Source organism: Mastacembelus armatus, chromosome 6, assembly GCF_900324485.2.
Source record: "Mastacembelus armatus chromosome 6, fMasArm1.2, whole genome shotgun sequence".
Classification (NCBI taxonomy): Eukaryota; Metazoa; Chordata; class Actinopteri; order Synbranchiformes; family Mastacembelidae; genus Mastacembelus; species Mastacembelus armatus.
In genome coordinates, this window is record NC_046638.1 from 22737203 (window position 1) to 22763296 (window position 26094).

The 26094-nt window shown below is 41.3% G+C and overlaps 1 protein-coding gene across 1 annotated transcript in view; it reads right to left on the reverse strand.

Annotated features, from left to right (window-relative positions):
- Positions 1-23606, reverse strand: part of itpr2 (inositol 1,4,5-trisphosphate receptor, type 2) — a 50141-nt gene extending 26535 nt beyond the window's left edge. The window contains exons 1-37 of the mRNA XM_026310382.2: positions 23205-23606; positions 19293-19363; positions 18948-19063; positions 18781-18867; positions 18132-18290; positions 17300-17398; positions 17077-17160; positions 16781-16927; positions 15836-15931; positions 15473-15517; positions 13549-13700; positions 12628-12727; positions 12374-12534; positions 12153-12294; positions 11789-11947; positions 10970-11142; positions 10240-10359; positions 9843-10025; positions 9478-9729; positions 9242-9389; positions 8928-9075; positions 8356-8543; positions 8129-8252; positions 6332-6389; positions 6061-6226; positions 5571-5729; positions 4958-5044; positions 4730-4855; positions 4464-4586; positions 3931-4131; positions 3423-3674; positions 3215-3340; positions 2897-3025; positions 2682-2802; positions 2320-2501; positions 1448-1590; positions 763-871 (exon numbers count right to left, since the gene is read on the reverse strand). Coding sequence (XP_026166167.1) covers positions 763-871; positions 1448-1590; positions 2320-2501; positions 2682-2802; positions 2897-3025; positions 3215-3340; positions 3423-3674; positions 3931-4131; positions 4464-4586; positions 4730-4855; positions 4958-5044; positions 5571-5729; positions 6061-6226; positions 6332-6389; positions 8129-8252; positions 8356-8543; positions 8928-9075; positions 9242-9389; positions 9478-9729; positions 9843-10025; positions 10240-10359; positions 10970-11142; positions 11789-11947; positions 12153-12294; positions 12374-12534; positions 12628-12727; positions 13549-13700; positions 15473-15517; positions 15836-15931; positions 16781-16927; positions 17077-17160; positions 17300-17398; positions 18132-18290; positions 18781-18867; positions 18948-19063; positions 19293-19363; positions 23205-23296 — 5028 coding nt within the window. The 5' untranslated portion in view covers positions 23297-23606. The remainder of the gene's footprint in view (positions 1-762; positions 872-1447; positions 1591-2319; positions 2502-2681; positions 2803-2896; positions 3026-3214; positions 3341-3422; positions 3675-3930; positions 4132-4463; positions 4587-4729; positions 4856-4957; positions 5045-5570; positions 5730-6060; positions 6227-6331; positions 6390-8128; positions 8253-8355; positions 8544-8927; positions 9076-9241; positions 9390-9477; positions 9730-9842; positions 10026-10239; positions 10360-10969; positions 11143-11788; positions 11948-12152; positions 12295-12373; positions 12535-12627; positions 12728-13548; positions 13701-15472; positions 15518-15835; positions 15932-16780; positions 16928-17076; positions 17161-17299; positions 17399-18131; positions 18291-18780; positions 18868-18947; positions 19064-19292; positions 19364-23204) is intronic.
- Positions 23607-26094: the final 2488 nt, after the last annotated feature.

Below are 26094 nucleotides of genomic sequence, written 5' to 3' on the forward strand. Positions count from 1 at the left end.
TTGAGAGAAAAGTCTTGACAGTTTTACTTATGCAGAACAAGCGTATGACTCTTTGGAGCCGTAGTCATCTCGCTAACATTTTCTTATGCACACTGATGTTGAGTCAATGGCACAGCATCACCTCCTCTCACCAAGCAGCTGAAACAGATGCTCCTAAAACCTTCGAGAGATGATTATTGACCTTCTTGTACTTTGTCCCTCAACCTCCACCCCTCTGGTGCACACAAGCAAACATATGCATGCAGCCACCTCTTTAAGTCTCCCCTACCAACTCGAGCTATTCACTTTCCAGGCCTTTAGCTGAGAGGGTGTGCAGCAGGAGACAAGCTCCTGCACCCCCCACTCGCTGCAGTATTGATTTGTTTGTTCAGTGCTTGCCCCCTCCTCCTCCTCCTCCTCCTCCTCCCCTTACTTCCTCCCTGCTATTCTCCCTCTCAGTGTGAGTGTGTCCTCAAGTGCCTCCCTGCCTTATGTAACACAGAAAGGCCCACAGCATACTGATGAAGGGGAGTCTGGGCTCTGGGCTGACAGACCTGGGAGAAAAAAAAGGACTACACTGCACTGCTGATAGATGTACAGCACTGCTGGCACAGGGAGACGGGTAAATCTGCAGAAAACATTCAAACTATTTCACCTCATTAGTTTGTTTTCATTTAACAGGGAGAGTTTGAGAGAGCAAGACCAAATTCTGAAAAATATACCTCTAAAAGTGAGACACTATTTATGTTTCAGTGCCACAATCATGAGGGTTGAAACACTCACAGACTCCTGGAAACATTCCTTCTTGTCCAGCATCTCTCTGAGTGTCTGCAGGATCTTGATACACAGCTTCTCCTCTTTGTCCATAAGCTTCTTGGTGTGTTTGATCAGCCTAACAGGGTGATAAGAGAAGTGCTGTATCATTCACCGTGGTTTCCTGCACACGCAGCCACTGGCAGACAAATAAAAACAAACTCACACTTTTTTGATCACCACAGGTGAAATCTCTTTTTCAGTTCTCCAGGGAGATCAGACAACAGTAGCAGAGCAACAGCACCCCTGGAGGTTTGATGATGCATCAAACATTTTTTAAGCACTATCTAATGTTAATTTGAGAAGTCCACTCATCATAAATAGATTAAAGTATTATTTTTATTGTTTACTTCAAAACTTAATGAAGGTCTTTGCAATGTTTCTTTTTTATTTTTTAGATATGTATCTCTTGTTTCTTCACTTTCACCTCCTTTCCAAAGCCTCCTTCTCTATTGAAAAAGTATAATAGTAACAGTAATTAGTAGTAGTTAATTAAAGTTGTAGTACATGCTTGTTTTTCCACCCTCACCAAAAAACTAATTATTGATGCATTATATAACAGCTATCAACACTGGCCATGCTGCGGCCCCCCCAGGCCTTCAAAAAAGAGAGATGTGTTCTTTCGTCTATGCAGTGGTCATGGACAGCAACTTACTTGGACATGAAAGCTCCACTCTCACATCGAAACTGAGCAGCTTCTGGAAACAGCAGCTCAGGGCTATGAAGGACATCCACCAGCACAGAAAACTCTGCCTGAACCTTCGGACTGAACTGCAGCTCCAGACATGACACCACCCCCTGCACACACACGCACGCATGCACACACACGCGCACGCACGCATGCACACACACGCACGCACACACACACACAGACTCCATCAAATGTTGTCCTGAAGAGACTAATCCTGCTGAAGAAAAGAAAATCACTTGTCTGAACTGAAATATTTCATATGTTGGCTGGATAAATATTATAGACAGTTATGCCCCTTAAATGACAAATCTTTGGTCCCCTGACTTTTCATCTAACACCATCATGATGTTGACAATTTAGCTTTTAGTGGTTGGATTGCAGAAGGTTCCTGGTTTGAAACCCATCAGGGGCCTTTCTGTGTGGAGTCTGCATGTTCTCCCTGTGCTTGTGAGGGTTTTCTCCAGGTACTCTGGTTTCCTCCCACAGTCCAAAAACATGTATGTCAGGTTGATTGGTGACTCTAAATTGTCCATAGGAGTGAGTGTTAGGAATAAGGGGGTATAAATGATGGATGGATTGCTATGAAAATATCATTTTTATATTTTCATGTTCCCATTAGGATGAATTGTAATAACTTGATTTGGTGATTTTTCATTTAGTGCCATCATCAGGTCAAAAATATGATTTACCAAGGGGGCAAAATAAGACAAGTATGTTAGCACTGTCATTGTGAGCAAGCTGTTGTTAGCTTTTAGGTCAAAGCCCTGCAGTGCCAAAGTACAGTCTCAGAGCTGTTTCCTTGACTGTAGATATTTAGTCAAACTAGAAATGTGCACCTGCAGCTTCTCAATGATGTTCTTGTAGTCAGGGCCACCCAGGGGTTCCTTGCGAGGTCGTGTGCGGGCGGATATCCTCCAGTCCTTGGCTGCCCGCTGCACCATGTTGCTGTGGGCTTTGAGAGACAAAGTTCTCACCTGGCTGTCCAGGTCCACTGGAATGGCTATGGCCCGTGCCTTAGCTAGGAAAAACACGACAGTTCAGACAGTGATATACTGTAGCACATGAACCATTAGATCCAGTGGTTCTGCGCAGTTACTTTGAGACCTGATTATGTGAATCACTGACATCAAAAACAATGCAGCACTATTTTATTTATTATTAACCTACATTTTAATAACAGCAGAGTAGCAGCACTTACCAACATCAACCAGTGCTTTGATACAACTCTCAATATTAGCCTTCTGAGCTGAGTTTAACCAGGTGCAGTTGTGCACTCTGTAGGATGACTGGAGCAGCTGGATGAAGACAGTCTGGTTTGTCTATAATCAGGAGAGATAGCAGGGATCACTGTTTATTAAATGATGTGAGTGCAGGTGTGAAATATTTGTAGCTAAAAGTGTTGCAAAACAATACCTGCAGGTTGGAGTGGTTAACAGAGAAAGGTGAGCTGAAGAAACCCTTGACTATGGCCATCACTGTCTCTGTCACATACTTCTCCAGAGCCAGATCTGCATGGTTGCGGTCCGTGGTAGAATTACATACCTTAATTATCAAATTAAAATAGACAAAAACCATGTGATCAAGCAAATCCACATATCGTTTCCATCTCTTTGCACATCATTTGGACAGATTTAGATTTAGCCCTCATGTCCTGTTTCTTGACACTAACACTGCCTCATTAGAAAAGGCTCAGGCATACATTTGCGACCTTTCAATCTGACAGAGCCTTACACGGTTCATGTCCACCAGGAAGTCGTCAAACAGTTTCCAGATATGGGAGGAGGTGTAGATCTCCTTCATTTCCACCTCTGTGTCCACATAACAGTGATTCACAAAGTTGACATAAGCAGTTTTCACCTGGAGAGACAAAAACCTTATTTAAATCTACCCTACAACTCATGCATGTTATTACTTTGCAGTAAAAATATTTTGCTACTACCTCTGGTATACAGTTGTCATTTGTGACAACATTGACAATGTCATCCAGTGGTAGTAGAGAGTTGCATTTCAGCTCGGTGTAGACGTTCTTGCCCTCCGTGCAGGCAGCCAGTAGCTCCACCAGCGTGTTGTGATAGGCCAGAGCCCCGTTTTCATCTGTCCTCTCACGCTCGGAGCTCATCATCTGCAGCAACACCTGGAATGAAGAGCGGTCGTTGTAGAACACCAGCACGTCCTCACCTGCGTTCACCAACTGGACACACAGAGACCAAAGATAGGGGTGAATGAAGAATCATAACACAGACAACTGCGACAAAAGGCACAAATGCTTTCACTTCCATTTGGCTGTGAAAATAATATTAAGTCAATATGAGAACAATCTCTACTCTTTGTCATGAAGGTTTTTCACAACCATAACACTTATTAAGATATTTTTTCTTTGGTTTTTTTAATCTCAACCAAATCACAGCCAATTTTCATAAAGTGTAGGAATAAAAAAAAAATCCTACCTCTGTCATGACTTTGTCCTGACATTTCTTCACATACTTCCCGTCAGCTTTCACAATGGTCTGCAGAAACTTGAGGTACTGTACGTGCCTGCCATGTGTTTCAATGCAGTGGACAAAGTGATGGACCACACGGTCACTGATCTCATTGCACAGGTGATAGTTGTTCATAAAGATGTGACGCATTGTCTCGGCTTCCAGCAACTGGTAAGAAAAAAAAAAAAAACTCTTTTACAACTAATGCTGTGTCCTCCTATTTGTTTAACATTTGAGAAGAAACAACACATCACTTCTTTCTAAGGTCAGGCTGCTGCTGTTCTGGACCTCACGTATTTTATTGTGGGCTGGTTCTGCTGATGTTGCTGTGTGTGTGTGTGTGTGTGTGTGTGTGTGTGTGTGTGTGTGTGTGTGTGAGGGTGTGTGTGTGTGTGTGTGTGTGTGTGTGTGCTGCTAGTAAAAAAAAAAAAAAAAAACTCCCTAAACGTAAGACAGACATACCAACAAGAGAACGGCACAGCAAGGCCATATCAACATACCCCTGGAGTGAGGAAGAGGTTCAGATGTTTATGTAGCAGAACTTGGTTCTGACGGTTTCCTCTGCAGAAATATTGCAGAAACGTATGTGCCAGGGTCATGATCTCATTCATTTTCTCATCACTCTGTGCAAAGCCACAACCAAACAAAGTAGAGATGATTAATTAGAAAGTCACACAGAGAGACATAAAGAAACCATGGTGCAAAAGGATTTCACACCAACATTAACTGATGAGTCATTCAGCTGGCGGCTGTGGTTGTTACTCACCTTCTCATAGGGGATTTGCAACAGGTCCAGTACCACAGTATGGGCTCCCATGTTCTTCAGCAGCCTCTGCTGCTGCAAACGACTCTTCTTACTGGGAAAACACAGCTTGCTGAGCCGCAGCAGGATCTGCAGATGAGAGACACAAAGCTTTTGTAGACATGCAGCCTCAGAAGCAAAAACAAACAGACAGGAAGAAGAATAACTTGGAAATATAGACACTGAGCTCACCTCTTTGACAGTGTTGTAGTTGTTTGCCCTATTACTGTCAATATGAGGTTTAATATCCTCGTTTTGTACTGGGCTCAGAACAACCTCCTGATGAAACATACATTAAGAAAAAAAACTGTACTTGAATTCATTCATTTTACATTAAATATTTTCATCACATAACTTACAAAGCCACCATTATGTGACCACCCACCAGAAGGTTTATCTTTGGCAAACAATCTCCATGTATCCTGTCTGTAATTACCAGGCATTTGTCACAAAGTAGTGGGAAAAGTCCCTGGACTGATCCTAATCATTACAAGTAGGAATAATGTTTCAAAAACAATTCAGTACATTTTACAGGCTTGGCCATTAAAATCTGATTTAGTAGGTTCCTGTTTTGACAGATATTATTATTTATTATTCATAACTACAAAGATGCATAATGAAACGGTCTGTGCTGTTTTCATGCTACCAGGCTTGATTAACAGTAACAACAAAGAAGTCATTACAGTGCAGCAGAATGACTGATGGGATGGTTAAGGCAAATAAAGTTACTTTCTGCAAAGCTCTAAATGTCACAATAAAATCTCAAAAAGTAGATGCTGGTTAACATTAAACAACAGTACAACACCTCAATGTTCTGCTCTGTAACCCCCAGGTTTTCACTGCTGTAGACACCACTTTTCTCCACCCACAGCTCTGACTTCTCAACAGTCAGACGCAGCTCGTCCAGGTCTGCCTTGATCTGCTTGTAGTTCTCTACATCCTGCTCTGACACTAGCAGCTGGACCTGGAAAACATGCAGGCGATGTTTGAGAAATGAAGTAGACATTGAGATATTAAAAGAACAAATGTGTGTGAAAGTAAATCTGTGCCAAGTAGTCTTGCTTTAGAAAGTCAGCGCATTATTAAAAAGAAAGCTTGAGCACTTCTTGATTCCAGCTGAGGAAGCTCTTTGTGAGACAGTTTCTAACAGCTGTTGTTTGGCCCTTTGGAGAACAATTGCAATCCAAACTGGGTACATCAACCGTGACAAAAATCACTTAACTCAGACAGTGCCTAATGCCTCACACTGTCAGCTACCTAGGACCAATGTTCAAGTGTAACTGCTGTGTCGCTACCTGTTTGAAGGCCTGCAGCACCTCGGCTCTCTGACTGAAGTGTTTGAAGATGAGCTGCAGAGACCCAGACACTAGTGGGGGGTAATCTTGCATGATGAGATGGATCAGAACCCTCAAAAATGTCCGGCCGCCCTCATCGTCCAGCTCCAGTGCACTTAACTCCGAGCTGAAATCATACGCTCACTTAAATCTTTCCTTTTCTGCTGTGTGAATGTCAAAAGTACACTGACCCACCAGAAGTCAGTCAACTGCATAGTACAACTTCACCTACCTTCCTGCAAACATGCTCTCTGCTTTGGCTGCAATCTCATCTATATCTGGTTCAGAAGCTAAAGAAAAACATGAAGGTCAGTAAAAGCTTGTAGGCTACAGTGGTATACAGTATTGTTCAAAATAATAGCAGTACAATGTGACTAACCAGAATAATCCAGGTTTTTAGTATATTTTTTATTGCTACATGGCAAACAAGGTACCAGTAGGTGCAGTAGATTCTCAGAAAACAAACAAGACCCAGCATTCATGATATGCACGCTCTTAAGGCTGTGCAACTGGGCAATTAGTTGAAAGGGCTGTGTTCAAAAAAATAGCAGTGTGGCATTCAATCAGTGAGGTCATCAATTTTGTGAAAAAACAGGTGTGAATCAGGTGGCCCCTATTTAAGGATGAAGCCAGCACTTGTTAAACATGCATTTGAAAGCCTGAGGTAAATGGGTCGTTCAAGACATTGTTCAGAAGAACAGCGTACTTTGATTAAAAAGTTGATTGGAGAGGGGAAAACCTATAAAGAGGTGCACAAAATGATAGGCTGTTCAGCTAAAATGATCTCCAATGCCTTAAAATGGAGGGCAACACCAGAGAGACGTGGAAGAAACCGGAAGACAACCATCAAAATGGATCGAAGAATAACCAGAATGGCAAAGTCTCAGCCAATGATCAGCTCCAGGATGATCAAAGACAGTCTGGAGTTACCTGTAAGTACTGTGACAGTTAGAAGACGTCTGTGTGAAGCTAATCTATTTTCAAGAATCCCCCAGAAAGTCCCTCTGTTAAAAACAAGGCATGTGCAGAAGAGGTTACAATTTGCCAAAGAACACATCGACTGGCCTAAAGAGAAATGGAGGAACATTTTGTGGACTGATGAGAGTAAAATTGTTCTTTTTGGGTCCAAGGGCCATAGACAGTTTGTGAGACCACCCCCAAACTCTGAATTCAAGCCACTTTTCACAGTGAAGACAGTGAAGCATGGTGGTGCAAGCATCATGATATGGGCATGTTTCTCCTACTATGGTGTTGGGCCTATTTATCACATACCAGGGATCATGGATCAGTTTGCATATGTCAGAATACTTGAAGAGGTCATGTTGCCTTATGCTGAAGAGGACATGCCCTTGAAATGGTTGTTTCAACAAGGCAATGACCCCAAACACACTAGTAAACGAGCAAAGTCTTGGTTCCAAACCAACAAAATGAATATTATGGAGCGGCCAGCCCAATCCCCGGACCTTAATCCAATCGAAAACTTGTGGGGTGATATCAAAAATGTTGTTTCTGAAGCAAAACCAAGAAATGTAAATGAATTGTGGAATGTTGTTAAAGAATCATGGAGTGGAATAACAGCTGAAAGGTGCCACAAGTTGGTTGACTCCATGCCACACAGATGTGAAGCAGTTATAAAAAACTGTGGTCATACAACTAAATATTAGTTTAGTGATTCACAGGATTGCTAAATCCTAGAAACAAAAACATTTGTACAAAATAGTTTGGTGTTTGTACAGTCAACAGCAGACACTGCTATTTTTTTTGAACACAGCCCTTTCAACTAATTGCCCAGTTGCACAGCCTTAAGAGCGTGCATATCATGAATGCTGGGTCTTGTTTGTTTTCTGAGAATCTACTGCACCTGCTGGTACCTTGTTTGCCATGTAGCAATAAAAAATATACTAAAAACCTGGATTATTCTGGTTAGTCACATTGTACTGCTATTATTTTGAACAATACTGTATGTGTAATTTAGAACATAAAAGGAAAGTTTAGTATTTAGTAGCTTAAAGACAGAATAAAGTCTCACGTGTCAGTGGAGGCATATCAGCCAGCGACATGGAGCTGTCAGTTATGGTCTTGTCTCCAAATTCATTCTTGTAGATGGACAAAAGGTATGTGATCCTGTAATCTAACCGTACACTCAGGATGAACTAAATGGCAAGGGAAAGATAAAATAAATAAAAATAAAAGCAATCACTTATACACGAGGTGAAGATATCAAAAGCGCCAATTCATCCAGAGGATAGTGCTCACTTGAAGGATCTCAATAATCTTCAGCTTGGTGTCCATCACCATGATGTCCTCATTGTCCAACAGGAATTGCCCTTTACCATAACGCAGTGAGGGGGACGTGTCAGGGAGGCTGTGCGGCACACCTCGACTCATCACCATCTGAGTCATCATTTCACCAACGCCGTGGATCGTCCGCAGGACATTATTGCCTAAAAAACAGACATTCATCACACAGTTTGCTTTGTGCTTGTGTTTCTGTAAAACACTGATTAGTGAGAAAGTCGCGCAGCTATTTATAATCATATTTCTTAACTGATGCATCCATATTCCCATCTAGAACTACAGACACTGGACTCTTTTCTACCCTTGACTCAAAGAAGACAAATTATTTGGTCATATCTTAATTTGACTCGTGCTTTTTTAATTGTCTGCACCCAAACTATGTAACTACGTCCTCTCAGCTCAGCTATCATCTGTGCTCCAATAGTGAACAATCACAGTACAGTTTTAAACTTTGTCTGCTCTTTCAAAGCCTACAAAAAACTTAACCTTAATTTTGCCAACACAAAATTATTTACTTATACTGCACTGACCAGCCTCTAGACTCTTGTTCAGTTTGTTCATGAAGGTGAGTGGGTGCTGGACAATATCCAGGATTGCCAGCAGGGTGCGTGTGAGACGCAGCAGCTCGTTAAAGCTGTAGAAACCAAAGTAAACCAGGTTACGAGCCAGATTAACTACCTGAAAGAGAGAAATCAAACAAGAAATGAATCATTAAACAGCAAATTCAAAAAACAAACATGCAGCACAAACTGGAATCAGAGTAAAATAACCTATATGTGAACCAAAGCACCAAAGTTATGTTTTTGAAACAATATATGCAAACTTCACATTCAGTTTATTTGACCTCTAGTGTGAGTTCATTCTTGTCTTTGTCCCCAAATGGAAAAGGTTGGGAGACCACATCTTTAAGGTATTCTTCCACAAACTCCATGGTTTGAGCAAACTTCCTCTTCATTTCCTCTCTTGATATATCAGTGGACTCATATTCATACCTGTGGAAATTAAGAATGACAGTCTGCATGTGGCGATTCTCTAAGTGCTCCCTGTACCATCACACAAAACCCAGACATATATGCTCACTCGTGGATGGTAATCTTCGAGGGGATCTCGGTCCAGAGGCGGGCATAGCGAACAGGCACCACAGCCTCTTGTGGGTCACGATCCACATGCATGTGCAGCATGAGGCGGCAGAAGGAGGCTCTGAGGTTGTACGGGAGGCAGTCGTCAAACATGCAGCGCAGGATCAGATCCACAGGTAGCTGACAGGCAATCTGGTTGATGGCTAGGTACTGACGGTCCAGACACATTTTAGCAAACAGGTTCAGCTGGTACCTGCAGAGGAGGTGAAAACATCCCATGGCTTGGTTCTTACTGATATCTCTGTATTATTGGGAAAAGAAGATTTAGCAAACTGGGGGAAGGAAAGTTACGAGTGCCACTGTCACCTGTAGTAGGTGATGGTGTCTACATCTGTTTTGTCGGTGCCCTTGGCATCCTGGGCCAGGTGGCGGACTGATTTGCCATGAGGCTCCTTGTTGATGTCAATCCAGTAGAGCCAAACCTCCTCCTCCTCCACCTCATCCTGCATCAGAGACGACTCCAGGGTGGAGTCTGTGTTAGGGATCAATCTGGGGGTGCAGAGGGGCATAAAGCAGTTACTGGAAAATTTCGACTTACAGAACTGCTGGTGAAAATATGTATTTAACACGAGATACGCTGGAGGAAACACACAGGCTGTGAAGAGAATTTGCATATTCAAACACTGTAAAGAATATGAACGACTAAAATACGACAGGATCAACTAGGATGTTTTAAATATAGATACCGCAGGGGGTGACTCACTTGGTCTGGATGAGGATATCTGCATTGGTGGGATTCAGCATAAATTTACAGATAAGCTCCTGTGTAACTGGGATGGCAGTCTTGTTGGACACACAGAGATCAGAGAGATAATCCAAGAATCTGGAAGAGCAGACCAGAGATGAATGTCCTCTGGATTTTTCCAGGTAAAAAATTATTGGGAAAATTCTGCATGTCCACTGCTGCTGTATATGGTAGACTCTAGTGGTCGTCTGTCTCTTACAGTATATGCATAGTATAAATGCTTTATTGCATGGCATGTAGAGTGGATGGAAACAGCAACAATTTCTAATATCCTCCTGAGAACCAAGGAAAATAAGTGTCTTCCAATTTCTTCTTTTTTGTCATTACCTACCTATTTTTGGTTAAAAAAAAAAAAAACATGTTACAATTTAGACTTTTTTAAATTTATTTTTATTTTTAATTTTATAGCATGTCCACTGTAGTGGACCATAGGACCATTTGGATGTGAACAAACTGTCCACTACAAGGGACACAAGTCAGTGGGCTGGGTCTCAGCAGGATATACTGATAATACACTCCCATCTGAGTGACCATAAAGATGATAAAAACAAAACATCAAAATTTATTCATAACTAATACAGTGGTAGTATACTAATATCAGTAACTACTACAATAACTACTGATTTTCATTCACAATATCAGATTTTTCTTTTATTCAACTGGTCTCTTAGGTGATCTAATGTCTGACCTGGGCTCTCTGTTGCTCCTCAGCAGGCTGACAAAGGTCTCAATCTCTTTGGCTGTGATATGTTTCTCCAGAAGTTTGCGGTTATTGTGCAACAAGGCAGTGATTGTGTCCTCAGCCAAGATCCCGTACCCAATCTGTGACTGCATGATGGAGAACTTTTTGGCTATGTATTCCTATGGGGAACAAGAAACACATGGTCATAAACACCTCAGATGTACATGTGAAGTGAAGTTGAAAGAAAAAGCCTGAGCAATACAGAAGCACAATAGGGTGATGAATCATCGCATCGAGGTTGTGTTTGTTTAACCATTACCCAGGGAGAACTTGTTGAACAAGATAACATAAAAAACTGATTCACATCTATGAAGTTATATCTGAGAGCTGCCTGTTGCATCCTGTTAGCCACAGAGCAGCTCGACACAAGCTAATTATTCAACAGCTGACTGCTTTCTTCAAGGGTGATGGTGCTGCCAATTAACACCTCACCTATTTTTGTGCCCAGCTCAGCAATAATGTTACCGTTTGACCCTTCTGATTAAACCCACAACCCTGAAAGGTAATAGTCAACTTCACAAACAAAATGTTTAACTATTAGAAATACTGAACCAAGGTTACAGAAGATAATGCAAATGTTCAATCAATAGCTAACTAGCTAATATCAATACCTGACTGAAAATAACTAGCAACAGAATCTCTACTGACAATCTCCGTGTTAAAGGCCACCTCTCTATACTCATCTTGGTGATAGTCACCACATTAATCAGCCTGGTGAAAATTAAATGAACACATTATTTGTCTTGTGTAAAACATGAAACGTGCCTGGTTCTTCCGATAGTCCTGTTGGGAGTGTCGCAGCACCCTGTAGCAGAGTCTTAACATATACTTATAGTGAGTGTGGCGCTGGTCTCCCAGCTCATCCAAATTCAGCATCGGACCTTTACCAGAATCGATGAACGGAGCTTTCAGGAGGCCAAAGATCTGGAAGAAGAAAACCAACCAAGCATTTAGACACTGGAGAAATAAAATACTTTGATACACTTCTTATAGCTGATCTGTACTTATTGGAAAATACTGCACAAATGGAAATGCAATACAATTAAGGCATCACCTTTTATTACACTTCAGCTCATTCTGCATTGTCTCTACACAAAGGACAGAAATGTGTGTTTGTACTTGTGCTGACCTGGGCAAGGATATTCTGTTCCCTCATGAGTTTCTGCCTCTCTCGGTTGGGTGTAGAAGTGACCACAGATAAAACATCTTGGCCGTTGTTCGGTACCACACACACAAAGAAAACCAGGTCCTCCAGGAGCTTAGTCACAAACCTGGAATTTATATAATAATAATATAATAATCTGCTCATTGTGTTGTGTGACCTGTGTCATCATTCTCATGTCTCTGTACCTCCTCTCATTATTAGTAATCTTGCTGCACTGAAGCTTCATCACTGTGGATTCTAACACCTTGTTGGCATCATTGGCAAAGTCCAGGTCTCTGACCTCGGACAGTGGAACAGACACGATGGCAAAGGCCTCTTTGTCCTCTTTATTGTGACAGGTTCCGATCTATCGTGACAAGAGAAATGTCTAAGTAAGGTATCTGTGCTTGTTTTACTTTTCTGAGTATGTGAGTGTGTCAAAGTGCAGGTGCATGTGGACCTTGAGCATAACTGGCCGCTCCTCCTCTACATCGATGGGGATGCTGGTGCTGGTCACCCAGGTATTGGTGCAGAGGTGTCTAAGCCTCACGTAGGAGTTTCTTAAAAAAAAGAGACAACAAATTATTTATGGCAGATATTAGTTTTAGTTGATTAGCAATGAACTAGCAATGTTAGTAGATCAATCAGTTTTAATAATGTGTTATCTATTTTTGGCTTTATTGAAGTATCTCAACAAATACAGGATGAGTTGTGATAACATTTTGTGAAAATATTCATAGTTTACAGTGAGTGGATCCTACTGACTTTAGTGATCCTCTGACAAAGACCCAAAGTCTTCACCCACTTAGTGAAATAACTCAAGTTCTACTGGATGATTTGGCACAAAGCTTGGTGCTTTTTCATTTATCAATCATCACCTCTCTTACTTTGTTCAGTTCTTTGATTTAAGACCAGATACCTGAAAAATATTTTTCTCTGCTTCACTTTACATTGTGTTTAATTTAAATTAGCAAATGCTAGCATGCAGACATGCAAACAGGTGTAGCTTCATTGGCTCCTTACAATGACTGTAGACTCTCTGTCTTGTTATGAAAAAGGCTAAGTGCAATTTACTGCCATGTGGATGAGAATAATTTAAACAATTTCTGTTTCAGTTTCACTTGTTACCCGGAAATTACCCAGTAACAAGTGTAAGTATATTTCAGATTGCTGTATTACTAACAACAAAATGACACTAAAGTACTTGAAGAAAACTCACAACAGCAGATGGTTTGGGCATTATCTCACCCTCATGGCACATTTTCTGACAAGAACTACTGTGCTCTGTGGTGTGAACTCTAGTGAAAAATGCTCCCTGTGGATACAGCTACAACAGATGTAAGTTGTTATTGTTACCATTGGCCCCATGTGAGTGACTGACCTGGGCACGAGGCAGTCGGCCCGCTGCAGAGTGGTGGCATCCAGCTCAAACAGAGAAGCAATGTCATTCCCATGGGGAACAGAAACCAGGGTGAAAGCAATCCTCTCTGCTGCTTGATGCTTCCTCTTGTAGAACACAGTATCTGTCTCATTCTGCAGTGAACACACAGACACGCATGTTTTCATTTCTCATGGGGGCTTTATATTGATTTACATTTATATCCTGAGGTGTTATCCTGAGCTTAAATATTACTAATGCTCCTATAACCCTAGCCTTAGTTTTACCTTAAACAACATCATGATAAAATTAAGTGATGTACTTTGCAGGCTGAGCTCTCACAGTGAGAGTGTCAGTGAGATATGACTCAGGTTTCAGTCCCCATATTGTGAGCAATAACAGGCATGTGCATGCACACAGTCTCACAGGAGAAAATAAAGTACACATTCAAGTCTATAGAACAAAAATTAATTACCACTTTAATGGCTGCAATAATTGTGAGGTCTGCAAATCAACAAAACACAATATGAAGTAACACGTTATCAAAGCCCAAAGTGATGTCTCTATAGTTTATTCTTAGCCAATAATCAAAAATACCAAAATATTCAGTTCACAGCTTAAATGATTAATCAATGAATTGATTATATTGGCAAAAATAATAAATATTTACTATTTCCAGCTTATCAAACATGATGATATGTTACTTTACTTTGTCCCATAACATAATAAATATCTTTTAGGTTTTTAAACTGGTGGTCAGCCAAAACAAGTCGACAGAATAAGTCACATGGTTTTATTGAGCAGTATATTTTCCTAAAAAAGAATTAGTTGTCATGTTAGCAATCATTATTTATAGCAGCAGGACACTAACTCAGCTACCTACCCACAGTATTTAAATTATATTAACACACACTTCATATATCTAAAAAGTGATCTATATCTTCCTCTGGTCTAAACTGTTTTGTGTCACGTTGCCTTATCTTTCCACACACGCATGTAAATACTGACAAATGAGCCCAACTGTTGATAAAATCTATAGCAGAGGACAAAGAGATGTGAGCCAAACAATACGGTCACAGATTCTCACTCTAATGAAGTGTCAAATTATAGAGCAACGCATCCACAGAGCCACGACTTTACTGTGTGATGTGTTAGACACTGCAGTACGTAGGCTCCTCCAGTCTGTGCTGTGCAGATGCAGCAGATAATGGCAAGGGTTAATTTCTCCCACTGTTCTCTGCATGTCAATGGGAAGCTCCCCAGAACTGCCTCCACGCCTCAGCTTCTCTACCCTCCCACTCCTCTCCCCTTTTCCTTGCCCTCCCCTCCGCTGGTGACTCACCCCACCAGCTTAGCACAGGCGAGTGGAGCAGAGCAGACAGCACGTCTGCCTCCCCCTCCATCCCCTCTCGCAGGGCACCCCCACACCCAGACGTTATGTAAGGAGCCCCCTGTGTGTCTGATATTCAGCATGTGCACGAGAAAGTGTGTGAGGCTGGGAGAGTTTGTGTGCTTGTTTCTTGCACGGCTAGAATACAAATGAGGAAGGTAGCTAAGAGCTGAAAAATATGTCTCGATATAGATTCAGAGTTTGCCAGAGTTTGTGTGTGCACAAGTACTTTGTGAGTGTGAGAGAACGGGTGGTATTGCATAACCAAAAGATGATGAGACAGAGAAGAGCCTCAAGTTGCTGAGATGATGTACAACTGCTGAGATAAATTTTCTTTCCACTGAAAATGTTAGAATTTTCTCTCCTGGTCACTAACTCTCTATTCTCTCAATGCGACTCATCTGTGTTGTAAAATGCAAATTATTGCACTTGCCCTCATTGTAAATATAAACATGGCATCTAAGATATATATCTGCAAACAGTGGCTAGTAAAACACCTCTCTGTGTCCAGCTGTGTGTGACTGTTCAATGACTCACCTCTCCTTTGGACTCCACCATGTTGTCTTTGAAATCAGGGTTCATCTGCAAAGAAATTGCGCAGTCAGTGACTTAGAAAGCTCTGATGATCATCCTATTAATATCGCCCCATCACCCAAATCCAAACTTTTCCACAGCAATAGATGAACAATAGCGGCTATATCAGTGGGAACACTGCCATCTACAGCACATCACCTAAAATCCCCTTCAACTCTGCTTATTCAGACACTTAAACATATATTGTAGATTCTCAAAATTGAAGAAAAGAGATTTAGATGTTATTTAGTTTAGTGAAAGTATTCTACAATTAAACAACGGCAAAATGAAAACAGAGGCTCTGACGATCTAAACTGTGAAGCTCACCTCAGCTGCTAGGTAATTTCCAGTTGCCAGATGTTTAAAGCGAAAGAGACTGTTCCACTGGCCAGCTCCGCCTCTACAGGGGTCATAGTGCACGACCTGCCAGGGCACGCAAAATAATAAATCATCCATGTAAAAGCATGAGTTGTTGTTCACTGATAATTGTGTTGTTTTCTCCCATAATTATGTGCTGTACTGTCAGTCAGCGCTTGTCTGAAACTGTTTCTATGTCTTGTACTGCAGAAGGACGTTTGGGACACTTCATATTTTTCAGGTTACTCTCAATCTGTGCATACTGTACATTGATTTGTTGATTTGGTCAGCAGACAAAAACAGAACATTTGTTTGTAATCAAAGCAAAATTTCTTATAAATGTTCTCCAGTTTAGAATTAGTTCACAAACCACATTGAACATGTCTTCATTTTTAGCTCCTAGTCAGTTTGGCCTATCACTGTGGTGTTAGAGTGAGTCAGAATGAGAGTCATCATACTGTATGTGCCAAGTACAACAGTGTTGGTCATACTGGCATAACTACATCCCAACAACTGATATGGTAACATAAGTACATTCTGGCACGACCAACAGAGGGACAACAGGAACTTCTACTTAGTGTAAGCTGATAAAGAGGAACATGCAGTACAACAGACATGCATGACAGAGAAGTACAGTGGCACACAGGCAAGTAAAACAGGAAAATAATATGCATTAAACTTTATAAGGCCGATAGTTGAGAAATGGTCCTTAAAATGTGACTGTTTAAAAATACATAATTTGTTGATTTATGCTTATTGGAGCTGTACAAAGTTAATGAATATTTGTTGTTTGACAAAGCATATGTTTTCATTTCATATTGTTCAAGGACCAAAACAGGAAAAATTACCAAAAAAAACTATATAAAGCAGTTAAAGTAAATAATGTTCTCTTAATGAAAGACGTATATACTTTACCTCGACCTCCCAGAGAGCCTTGGAGCTCGTGGCAGAGGTGGCAGACTGCCTCAGTGTGGTCCTGAGAAAGACATGCTGCTGATTCTTGTACTCATCACAGGTCAGAAACTTCTCCTGCTCAGCATGAAACAGCCTCACCACATCACCCTGACACAGGACACATAGAAAACATGGGGCTGCTGCATGATATCTGCTTTAACATGTTTCTCTAACAACATGTAACTTCTTCAATGAATCCTGCTTTAACATGCATGAATGAGTAAATAAACAGAATTAAAAGCAATACAGCACCATACCCCCTTTAGCACATCTTCCCTGTAGTCACTAAACTTCATGAACAAGGTGACCTTCCAGCTGGTGTTACAGTTGAGTGCATTAACCTGCAGCATAGGGGGCAAGTACAACATGAAACCAAGTTTTCAGTGACACTCAGGCAATACACACAGGCACTTTTATGGACTAAGATGTCATATCATTAAATTAAAACTAGATCAGATAAACTACAAACTACAGTCCCACCTCTTTGCAGCCGAGGTTGTCTAGCAGCTCAATGTTACTGGCATGAAGAGGCTGCCCTGCGTTCACTGGCATCAGCACCACCTTGTCTCCTACCACCACCTTGAACCCAATTAGAGACAGTCATATGATCGCAGGAGATACTGGTCTGTAAACATCCAATGCCGTTCAAATGGATGAAACAGAAATGAAGGGGGTATCCATGCAAGGGATTTTTTTCTCAGCTCTGCAAACATCCTGGGCTGAGCTTCACTTCAGAGAGGTTGAACTGTTCACAGCAAACAGGTTTATTCATGCCATCATAAGTGGACATGAATGCAGCATTCAGAGATGTGGTGACTGAAAGGTGCACTGGCTCTGCTTGTATAATACATGCCAGGCATAATATAAGTTATGATTGACACTGCATGGTCAACTGTAGCTCATGTTAGGGAGCCATACAAAAGCATACACTGACTTTAAAAGTGGGTGGTCTTTATATTTACTTCAATGCTGTGCTGGAAAAGCATTTCAGCTATTATGAATCAATATCAGTGACATACAGTACATAAAATGTAACACTTATACTTCTCAGGCTCAACTTAAAAGTCTACATGCAATGGGTGCATTCATGCTTTGACTTGGTAATCTCTAACCTAACAATGCACAAACACCATGCGCAACCAAGAGCAATACCTTTAACCACAGGATGCTAAAGCCAGAGAGGAAGGACAAAACCAGATGTTATTCAAACAGGACAAACAATTAATTGACTATCCAGATAGAGAGGAATAACAAGTTGATGTACAGTACTATGTGTCTATAGAAACATGATTCCAAGAAGAGGGAAACCTACATTATCTCCTTCACTGCGGAGCTTCCAGAAGGGCTGTATGTAGAACCATGAGCCCTCGTTCCCAGCTGGGTCCAAAGAAACCCGCATGGCGTTCTTCTCAAGCAACGCAGGGAGACGCTTGTTCACTGTCAGGTACTTATTACTCTTAATGTGCAGGAGCTGAGACAGAAAGATCAGGCCGTTTAGGTGTGACATTAGCAGTGGTGGAGACACATTCACATTAGTACTAATACCACACTCTAAAAAACACTCCAGTAAGTGTAAAGCTCCTGCACTAAAAGTGTTACGTCAGTATGCAAGTCAAATATGTAGATAAGCCTAACCTATAGTTAGAATATTCTTACTTGTGGCAATTATGTGCAAGCAGAATTTTACCACTGTAGTTGATTGATCGGGAGCTAAATACACATTCCTATAATATTATATAGGAAACCAGTTTATTTTCATTGTGGATTCGTCTCCTGATTATATTCTCAATTAACCAACTTTCCTCACACCAAACACAAACACAAGAGCTTGAAACAAAACACAATGACTGTGAACTGCCAAAACTGTGTAGTATTATAACCTTGGTACACAAGAAAAACAAAAGGCTTTGAACTCAAGACAATCTTATACAATAGGTATTTGGTAAAGACACGATGTGTACCTGGATAACATTACTGTATTTGACAACTTCTCCAAGGAGCTTCTTGTTCTCTGACTCGTTCTGCTTCTGTTCCAACTCTGCTGCATGCTGAGTAACAAAACAGATTTGTTAAAGCGCTGAGATGCAAATGAAAGGTCAGGATGTAGACTGATGACTAAAGTTTCTACCTGTAATTTCTTGAACAGGTCTCCCTGTGTGTTGTTTCCTTGTTTGCCTTGTTTTGCCTTCCAGAACTGCTTCTGGGCTGAGTATCTGTTCATGGGACACACCTTGAAGAGGCAATCTGTAGAGGAGGGGAGAGGCATTCAGGCACACAGGGTCTTAATGTGGAGAAACAGCATTTTGAGGCTAATGGTTAAACACATGAAATATTCTCTAAACCCACAATGTTGTGTTAAACAACACTTAGTGCACTGGATCTCGTCAGCCTTGACATTTAAAAAAACATAGTGTTGGTGTTCGCGTGAATGTGTGTAAACTCAAACCAGTGTGACTAGTACATGTCTACACACCTCTGAACTTTTTTGGTGGGTTGGCCAGGTCTCCAGCATCTGGTTGGACCACACACCTGTCATCAACCAGCCTGTGGTTAAAAAAGAAAAGTAGTTAAAATAATAAAAATGGACTCACTGTACTTTAAATCCATGAGAGTTGAATCTAAACTGTCATGAAACGGTTCTACCTGCCTGTAAATCGCCTGTCAGGAACTGTACATAACCTAATGTAGATTGTGGTTTCACAGACAAGTGCAAACACACAAAACAGAATCTCAGATTATTATCATAAGAACCGAACATTTGAATACACAGTTCTAAACTACACATGCTCTCCCATTGACAGGCCACCTGCAGGATGAAAAGTGCAGTTGGCAGCCTATCTGTCTCCTCAGAGCTGGACTGATGCTCTGAACATTTCTGGATCGAGCTCATCTAATTAACACTATTGTGATCTCAGCTTTTTGGTTCAGCATTGGAAGATGTGCAGTGGCAAGTGGCATTGAGGTTTCTGTGACTTTCACATTTAGTGCAGAGTGAAAATGGAAAGAAAAACATTTTAGATTATGTGTTCAAAGCATATTAGGACTTTTAAAAAAACTGCACACTGTACTGATCACAGATGAAAAGCCAACTTTCTGGAGCATGAACAAAGTGTGGTGGTCTGTTGCCACCAGAGGAAACTACTGTGGTTTCTGTGCAGGGTTGATTAGAGGGCACTGGAAGGGTGTCATGGAGTTACTAACTGCCTTGTAACCCACAGCAGCCCTTTTGTTTGCTAGTTGGTGAGTGTTTTACACACCATGGATGTGTCATTGAGTCACTTATGGCTTCATGACGCACAGCAGATCAGTGAAATTCACAAATGACAAATGTAGCTACACATTTGACAGTTACAGATACAAAGTTCATGATGAAAGATATGTAGACCAGTAAACACATCAGTAAATAAGATCTGACAAAGATAATAATGTATTTAAAAAGTTCACTCAAAACAAACACATCTAATAATTTATCAATTTGAATTACCTGCACTCACAGTTTTATTTAAGACATAGGATCATTTTAGAGTATTTCTAATCCGCCTTCAGAAAATTGGTTTCCCCAGGTTAGGAGAACGTGACCAAACCATGCCTAAAAACACAAAATTCACATAATCTGCAGCAAAGGGACATTCAGGTCTAGAACTGGGTTAATGCATGTGTGGAAATCCACTTCTCTAACAAGGGTCACAGTGTTTGAAGACATTTTCCTGTTTGTTGCTTATTGAATTCTGAAAAGTGTTTGTAGGTTTGCAGCATTAGAAGCACTGATGGCTTTATATCAGACAGATGCAAACTTTATCTGTTGAAATATATACTATGTCACAGATTTGATATCATATCGTCCCATTCCCTTCATTCCATTTGCACCAAAAGGCAGGGTGCACAAGCACTTCCATTCATCCCATCCACTGAGGAGGAACATAATGCAATGCACAATTCCTCTGATTCATACAAAGCTGGCAGCCCCTCTGAAGTGAGCTGAGCCATTTCCTATTTATGCCACGACACTTGAACACTGTCAATCCATGGGCTGTACATTATCTCCTCCAACTCTGTGTCAGGGTTTCATCTTAATTTGGAACAATAAAGCCCAACAGGAAGCATTATCAGCTGCTAAGTGGCTAAACAGGAAGGCTGCCTGGGTAAGACTTTTGAGCCAATAAATAAGTAACCTGAAGTCTGCAGAGCGCCAGGTGTTTGACAGTGTCTGGCTCTCACAGCAAATGCAATACACTGCTCTGTAACTGAGTTAAACATGAACCAAAGATAAATCGACAAGGCTGGACACAAACAGGCTAATTATAGCTTCACTTCTATGAAGGAGACTGAGACAACAATATGCAGTATTTAATACACAGCAGCAGTACTTCTGTTATGAGTTTTAGGAAAATGATTCACTGGAAAAGTGCACCAATATGTTTGAACGACTTTTTTTACTGCATGTTTCAACCTGCTGATGAAGCAGCACAGTAATCCAAGTCACTCACACATACTCACTGATACATACTGATACACATGCAGGCAGCAGGCAGCAGGCAGCAGGCAGTCTCTCTCTCTCTCTCTCTCTCTCTCTCTCTCACATACAAAAATACTAAATTAATGGTTACAGAATTATTTTATCTCTTATCTGCATGTCCACAACAAAATGAACTGAGTGACCAATACTGTGAAATAGAAAAATAGCACGGATCTCCAAAGGGGACTTGGGAAAGCACAAAGTCACTGGTGGATCTGTATCAGACAAATGAGCCTATAAGGAAAGTAAAGGTCATTTGGCTTGAGTGTTTACAATCTAAGGTGTGTGAGGAATGTTTAATGTCATCCTAAGCAAACACAGACATGAGCAGTCTCATGTAAATGAGGTTACATTGTGCCCACAGGGGTAGTGGCTCAGGGAGGTTCCTGCAGGCTCTTGGACCTTGGTGAGCTCTGGTACAGCACAGTGCTTGATAAAACAGTCAGCAAGCTTGTCAAACTACAGGAGTTACAGAATTGCTGATGAGATTTCTTTGCTCTGCTTCATAGCAACTTTGCCATTTTTAATTTTACAGCCCATGTGTGAGCGTTCTGCTTCTGGCACTATCCTTTATATTTTAGGGAGCTTTGTAGCAGAAGATGCAAGGTCGGCCCTGTGCACTCTTGCAGATAGCCAGTCAGGAAACCTTGCTGTGAACAACCAGGTTGTAAGTAAAGGTACAAACATCAGCTGCCATTTGATCAAAAACAACAAAAGACAAAGTGAGAAAGAGAGTGCGGAAAAGAGAGGAGGGTGGGGCAGGCTCATTCCTCAGGGCCAGTCGATACCTTCCACACTTGTTCTGCAGACTCAGAGGCCAGTGTGCAGCCAGAATCACTGAGGCATTTCACCTTGTACTGAAGCTTTCAGCTCAGGAAGAACTACAGCCATAAAACTGCTCATGCTGTTTTTTTTATACAGCCGTGTAGAGAATGACAAAGTAGTTTCCATTACACCTACACATAACTTTAAACATGAAGTTACACTGACAACTGACTGGGCGACTGCATGAACCTTGACATTACATAAAAAAAAGAAAAAGAACATTTTATTTTGAGGTTTCTGGGCTTTTTGGTTGTGACCCATGACATTTAGGCTACAGTCTACCTGCAACAGAAACTTTAAATGAAAATGTAGAGACTAACCTGGCAGCCTCCAGGTTCAAATTTAGGATTTTCCATATCACTTTCTCCAAAAGCAAAATGCAGTGCACAAAATTGATTATATTAGATTACACAGCACGGACAAAACACACTTTAAAGTGTGCATAACAAATTCAACATAGGAAAGGCTTAATCACTCACTCCAATAAATAAGTAAACGCTATAAAAAGCCTACTTCCACGTTTGTCAGGGGAGACAGAAAGTCTCTAAACAGACATAGTCCAAATACCAGTGGAGGTCTCTGAATACGGTGGTAAAAATCTGTGTCTGTGCTGCAGGTGACATGTAGTGAGCAGCAGGGGAACCGATCACAACCTGTGGTCCCTACTTCAACTGAATGAAAGCAAAGTGACATTTTACTCCTCCCCTGACACCCCCCTCATTTCGTTGCATTTTCTGGGCCTCCCGTGTCCAGCTTGGGACCCAAAACATTGCTTATCGCTAGTGTACCTGGGTAACAGCCTGCTTTGCATTCCTGTTACATTTGCGTAAACATAAAGAATTTCCTGACAAGCAGTTTGCGCGCAGACAGGCCTTGGTTTCAAGTTGCGCGTTAAGTTCTGATTTGAGCAGCGCACATAAATGAACACCGATGCGGCCCCTGGCAGACGTCAAAGGAGAGAATTAAAGACAGCACACAGAAGAGGACTGAGCCATATACAGTCCCCAGTGAGCGAGAAGTGAGAAGAAGACAGGAGGAACATACCCCAACGTGCTGATGAAGCCATTGACCGAGCCTTCCGCGTAAAGAGACACGATGTCTCCAATGTGCAGAAAACTGGACCTGTGCTCTGCCATGTTTCTACTAAAAAGACGTCTAAGATTTTTCCTGCTTTTCCATTTATGAACGACCAGCACTTCTCTTCGGGGGAAGTAATCCACACATTGTAGCGCCTCCACTTCAGCAGCAGTCCTCAAATTCACCTTTATCCTTCCAGATTTGCATTTCAGCAAGTCCAGTGACAACAAGCGAAAAGTGCAACAACTTGCTGGCGATTTTAAAGAAAGCGCTGTGTGTTTTTTATTTTTATTTTAAAGACTTATTCAACTTCTTCCTGTATGTCACCCAGACCGGAGGGTGCTCCTCTTCACATCCACTTCAGGGGGAGGAGACTGCTGCTGTCAGGGCTGTGAGCAAATTCCGCTCAGTGACATGTTTTTGTTTTTATTCAGAGCTGAGCCGCTGAACAACACAAATCTTTAGTTAGAGGAAACTGTCCATCACAATGAATCTGTAATAGTAGAAATGTGGACACGTACAGGCCTTTAGAGGTTTATGGAAGAATATAATGGACCATATCATAAATGAAACATACACCTGTTTTAAATGTGTCCACATATGGTAGTGCAGTTTCCATGGTGTGTTTCTGTTTCTGTTTTCTCTTTCAGCTTTTAGTCATACACAAGTGGTGGGAAGTAACTAATACTTTCACAGTAGTAAGTAGTACAAGTAGTACAGCTTTGGTGTAGTGATGAGGATTTTAATAAAAACATGTGCTTAGAAAAAGTCTCCTCACAGTTCAGACAGATTTCTTCTGAATATTTCTCAGATGGTTTTATTTGAATAACTATTTGTAGGCCCAAGGAGGAAAAATTTTCCAAAACGTCACAAAAATATTATTTTCTTCATCATCTCACGACCATTCAGATTTATCTTGTGACCCTTTGGGGGGTGTTATAAAACTACCTCAACCAGCTACATCAGTATTAACAATGCAATATTATATGACTATTGTTAGATTGCAAATACACTTAAACTGTAGTATTTTACCCAAAGCTGCTGAATAATGGACTTTTACTTGTATTAAAGTGTATTTACATTGTTTACTGCTACTTAAGGATCTCAGTAATTTGTCCACCGCTGACTGACTGTAATGATTATGATGATGATAGACAGATAGACAGACAGACAGACAGACAGATAGATAGATAGACAGACAGACAGACAGATAGACAGATAGATAGATATATAGATAGATAGAATTTAAATAAATAAATATATGAGTCATAAAACATAGAAAGTCCCAGCATTAATCTCATTTTGTCTTGTCTGACTCTTTGTCGCAGCACTTACAGAAATCAAAAGGTTTGGGGGGCAGTAGGCGGTGAAACATGGGCAGCAACAGTTTTGTGACACTATAATGTACTACCTACATTTACACACCAGGGGTCGCTACAGATCAGGCCTCACAGGGTTCAAAACTCAAGCTTGTAGATAAAGAGCCTACTAGACCACGCAGTTACCTAGCCTATATCGCCCTCTAGTGTTCACCCTTACTAAATCAGCAGGCAAATCTTCTGGCACTGTGTGCGTGTGTGTTTGTGTGTGTGCGCGCGCGCATGTGTGTTAAATACAAACAAATTAACCAGAACAGGTTATTTCATAATGGTTCCGTACACAATGTGCAGGCGAGACACGGTGACACACATTTAAAACACAGGTTACTACAAGCTTTTTGTGTTGTCACAGTACAAATACTGCAAACATTTGTAGCTCTGCTGTCAAATGATTTAATGCTGGGGCACCAGTTCAGGTCTGAGGGGAGGTGACACCTTAAACTACAGGCAGTATGTTTTATGGGATGGGATGGGAGGAGAAATTCAACAATGTTGACTCATATGTAGTACTTATGTCCACCCATGAAGTACTGGTATAATTCTTATACTTTGACTCCATTGTACTTCAGATGGAACCATCCATCCATGCATCATCTTTTCATCCATCCATCCATTTTCTATCCCTGCTTCTTCCTGAATCAGGGTCCCAGGGATCTGCTGGAGCCTATCCCAGCTCTCTCTGGGTGAAAGGCAGGGGTCCACCCTGGACAGGTCACCAGTCCATCACAGGGCCACATAGAGACAAACAACCTCACACACTCACACTCACTCCTATGGGCAATTTAGAGTCACCAATCAACCTGACATACATGTTTTTGGACTGTGGGAGGAAACCAGAGTACCTGGAGGAAACCCACACAAGCACAGGGAGAACATGCAGACTCCACACAGAAAGGCTGGGTTGCGAACCCACATAGGCAACAGTGCTAACCACTCAGCCCCCATGCTGCCCCTCAGATGGAACCATTGACAAATTATTACTATTTGACAAAATTCTTCAGTTTTATCACCAATAAAGTGAATATGGTGCATTTTAAAAGATGAAACTACAGCAACAGCATTTAGCCTGTTTCATTATAATTTACATCATTAGAGCTAATAATTAGATTTGTTAAACTCACTTATTACAGAGAATACTGTACACTCTTGTACTGTCAGGGACTGAAGTTACACAGACCATGGCTTGTGTGTGTGTGTGTGTGTGTGTGTGTGTGTGTGTGTGTGTGTGTTAGAGAGAGAGAGAGCGAGAGTGTGTGTACGTGTTAATAGAGAGAAAGACAGAGAGAGAGAGAGAGAGTGTACGTTTTAATAGAGAGTGTGTGTGGTGAATAGAGAGAGAGAGTATGTGTTAATAAAGAGAGAGAGCGAGAGAGAAATAGAGAATGTTGTGTGTGTGGTGAATAGAGAGAGAGAGAGAGAGCGAGAGAGAAATAGAGAGAGTGTTGGGTGTGTGTGTGTGGTGAATAGAGAGAGAGTGA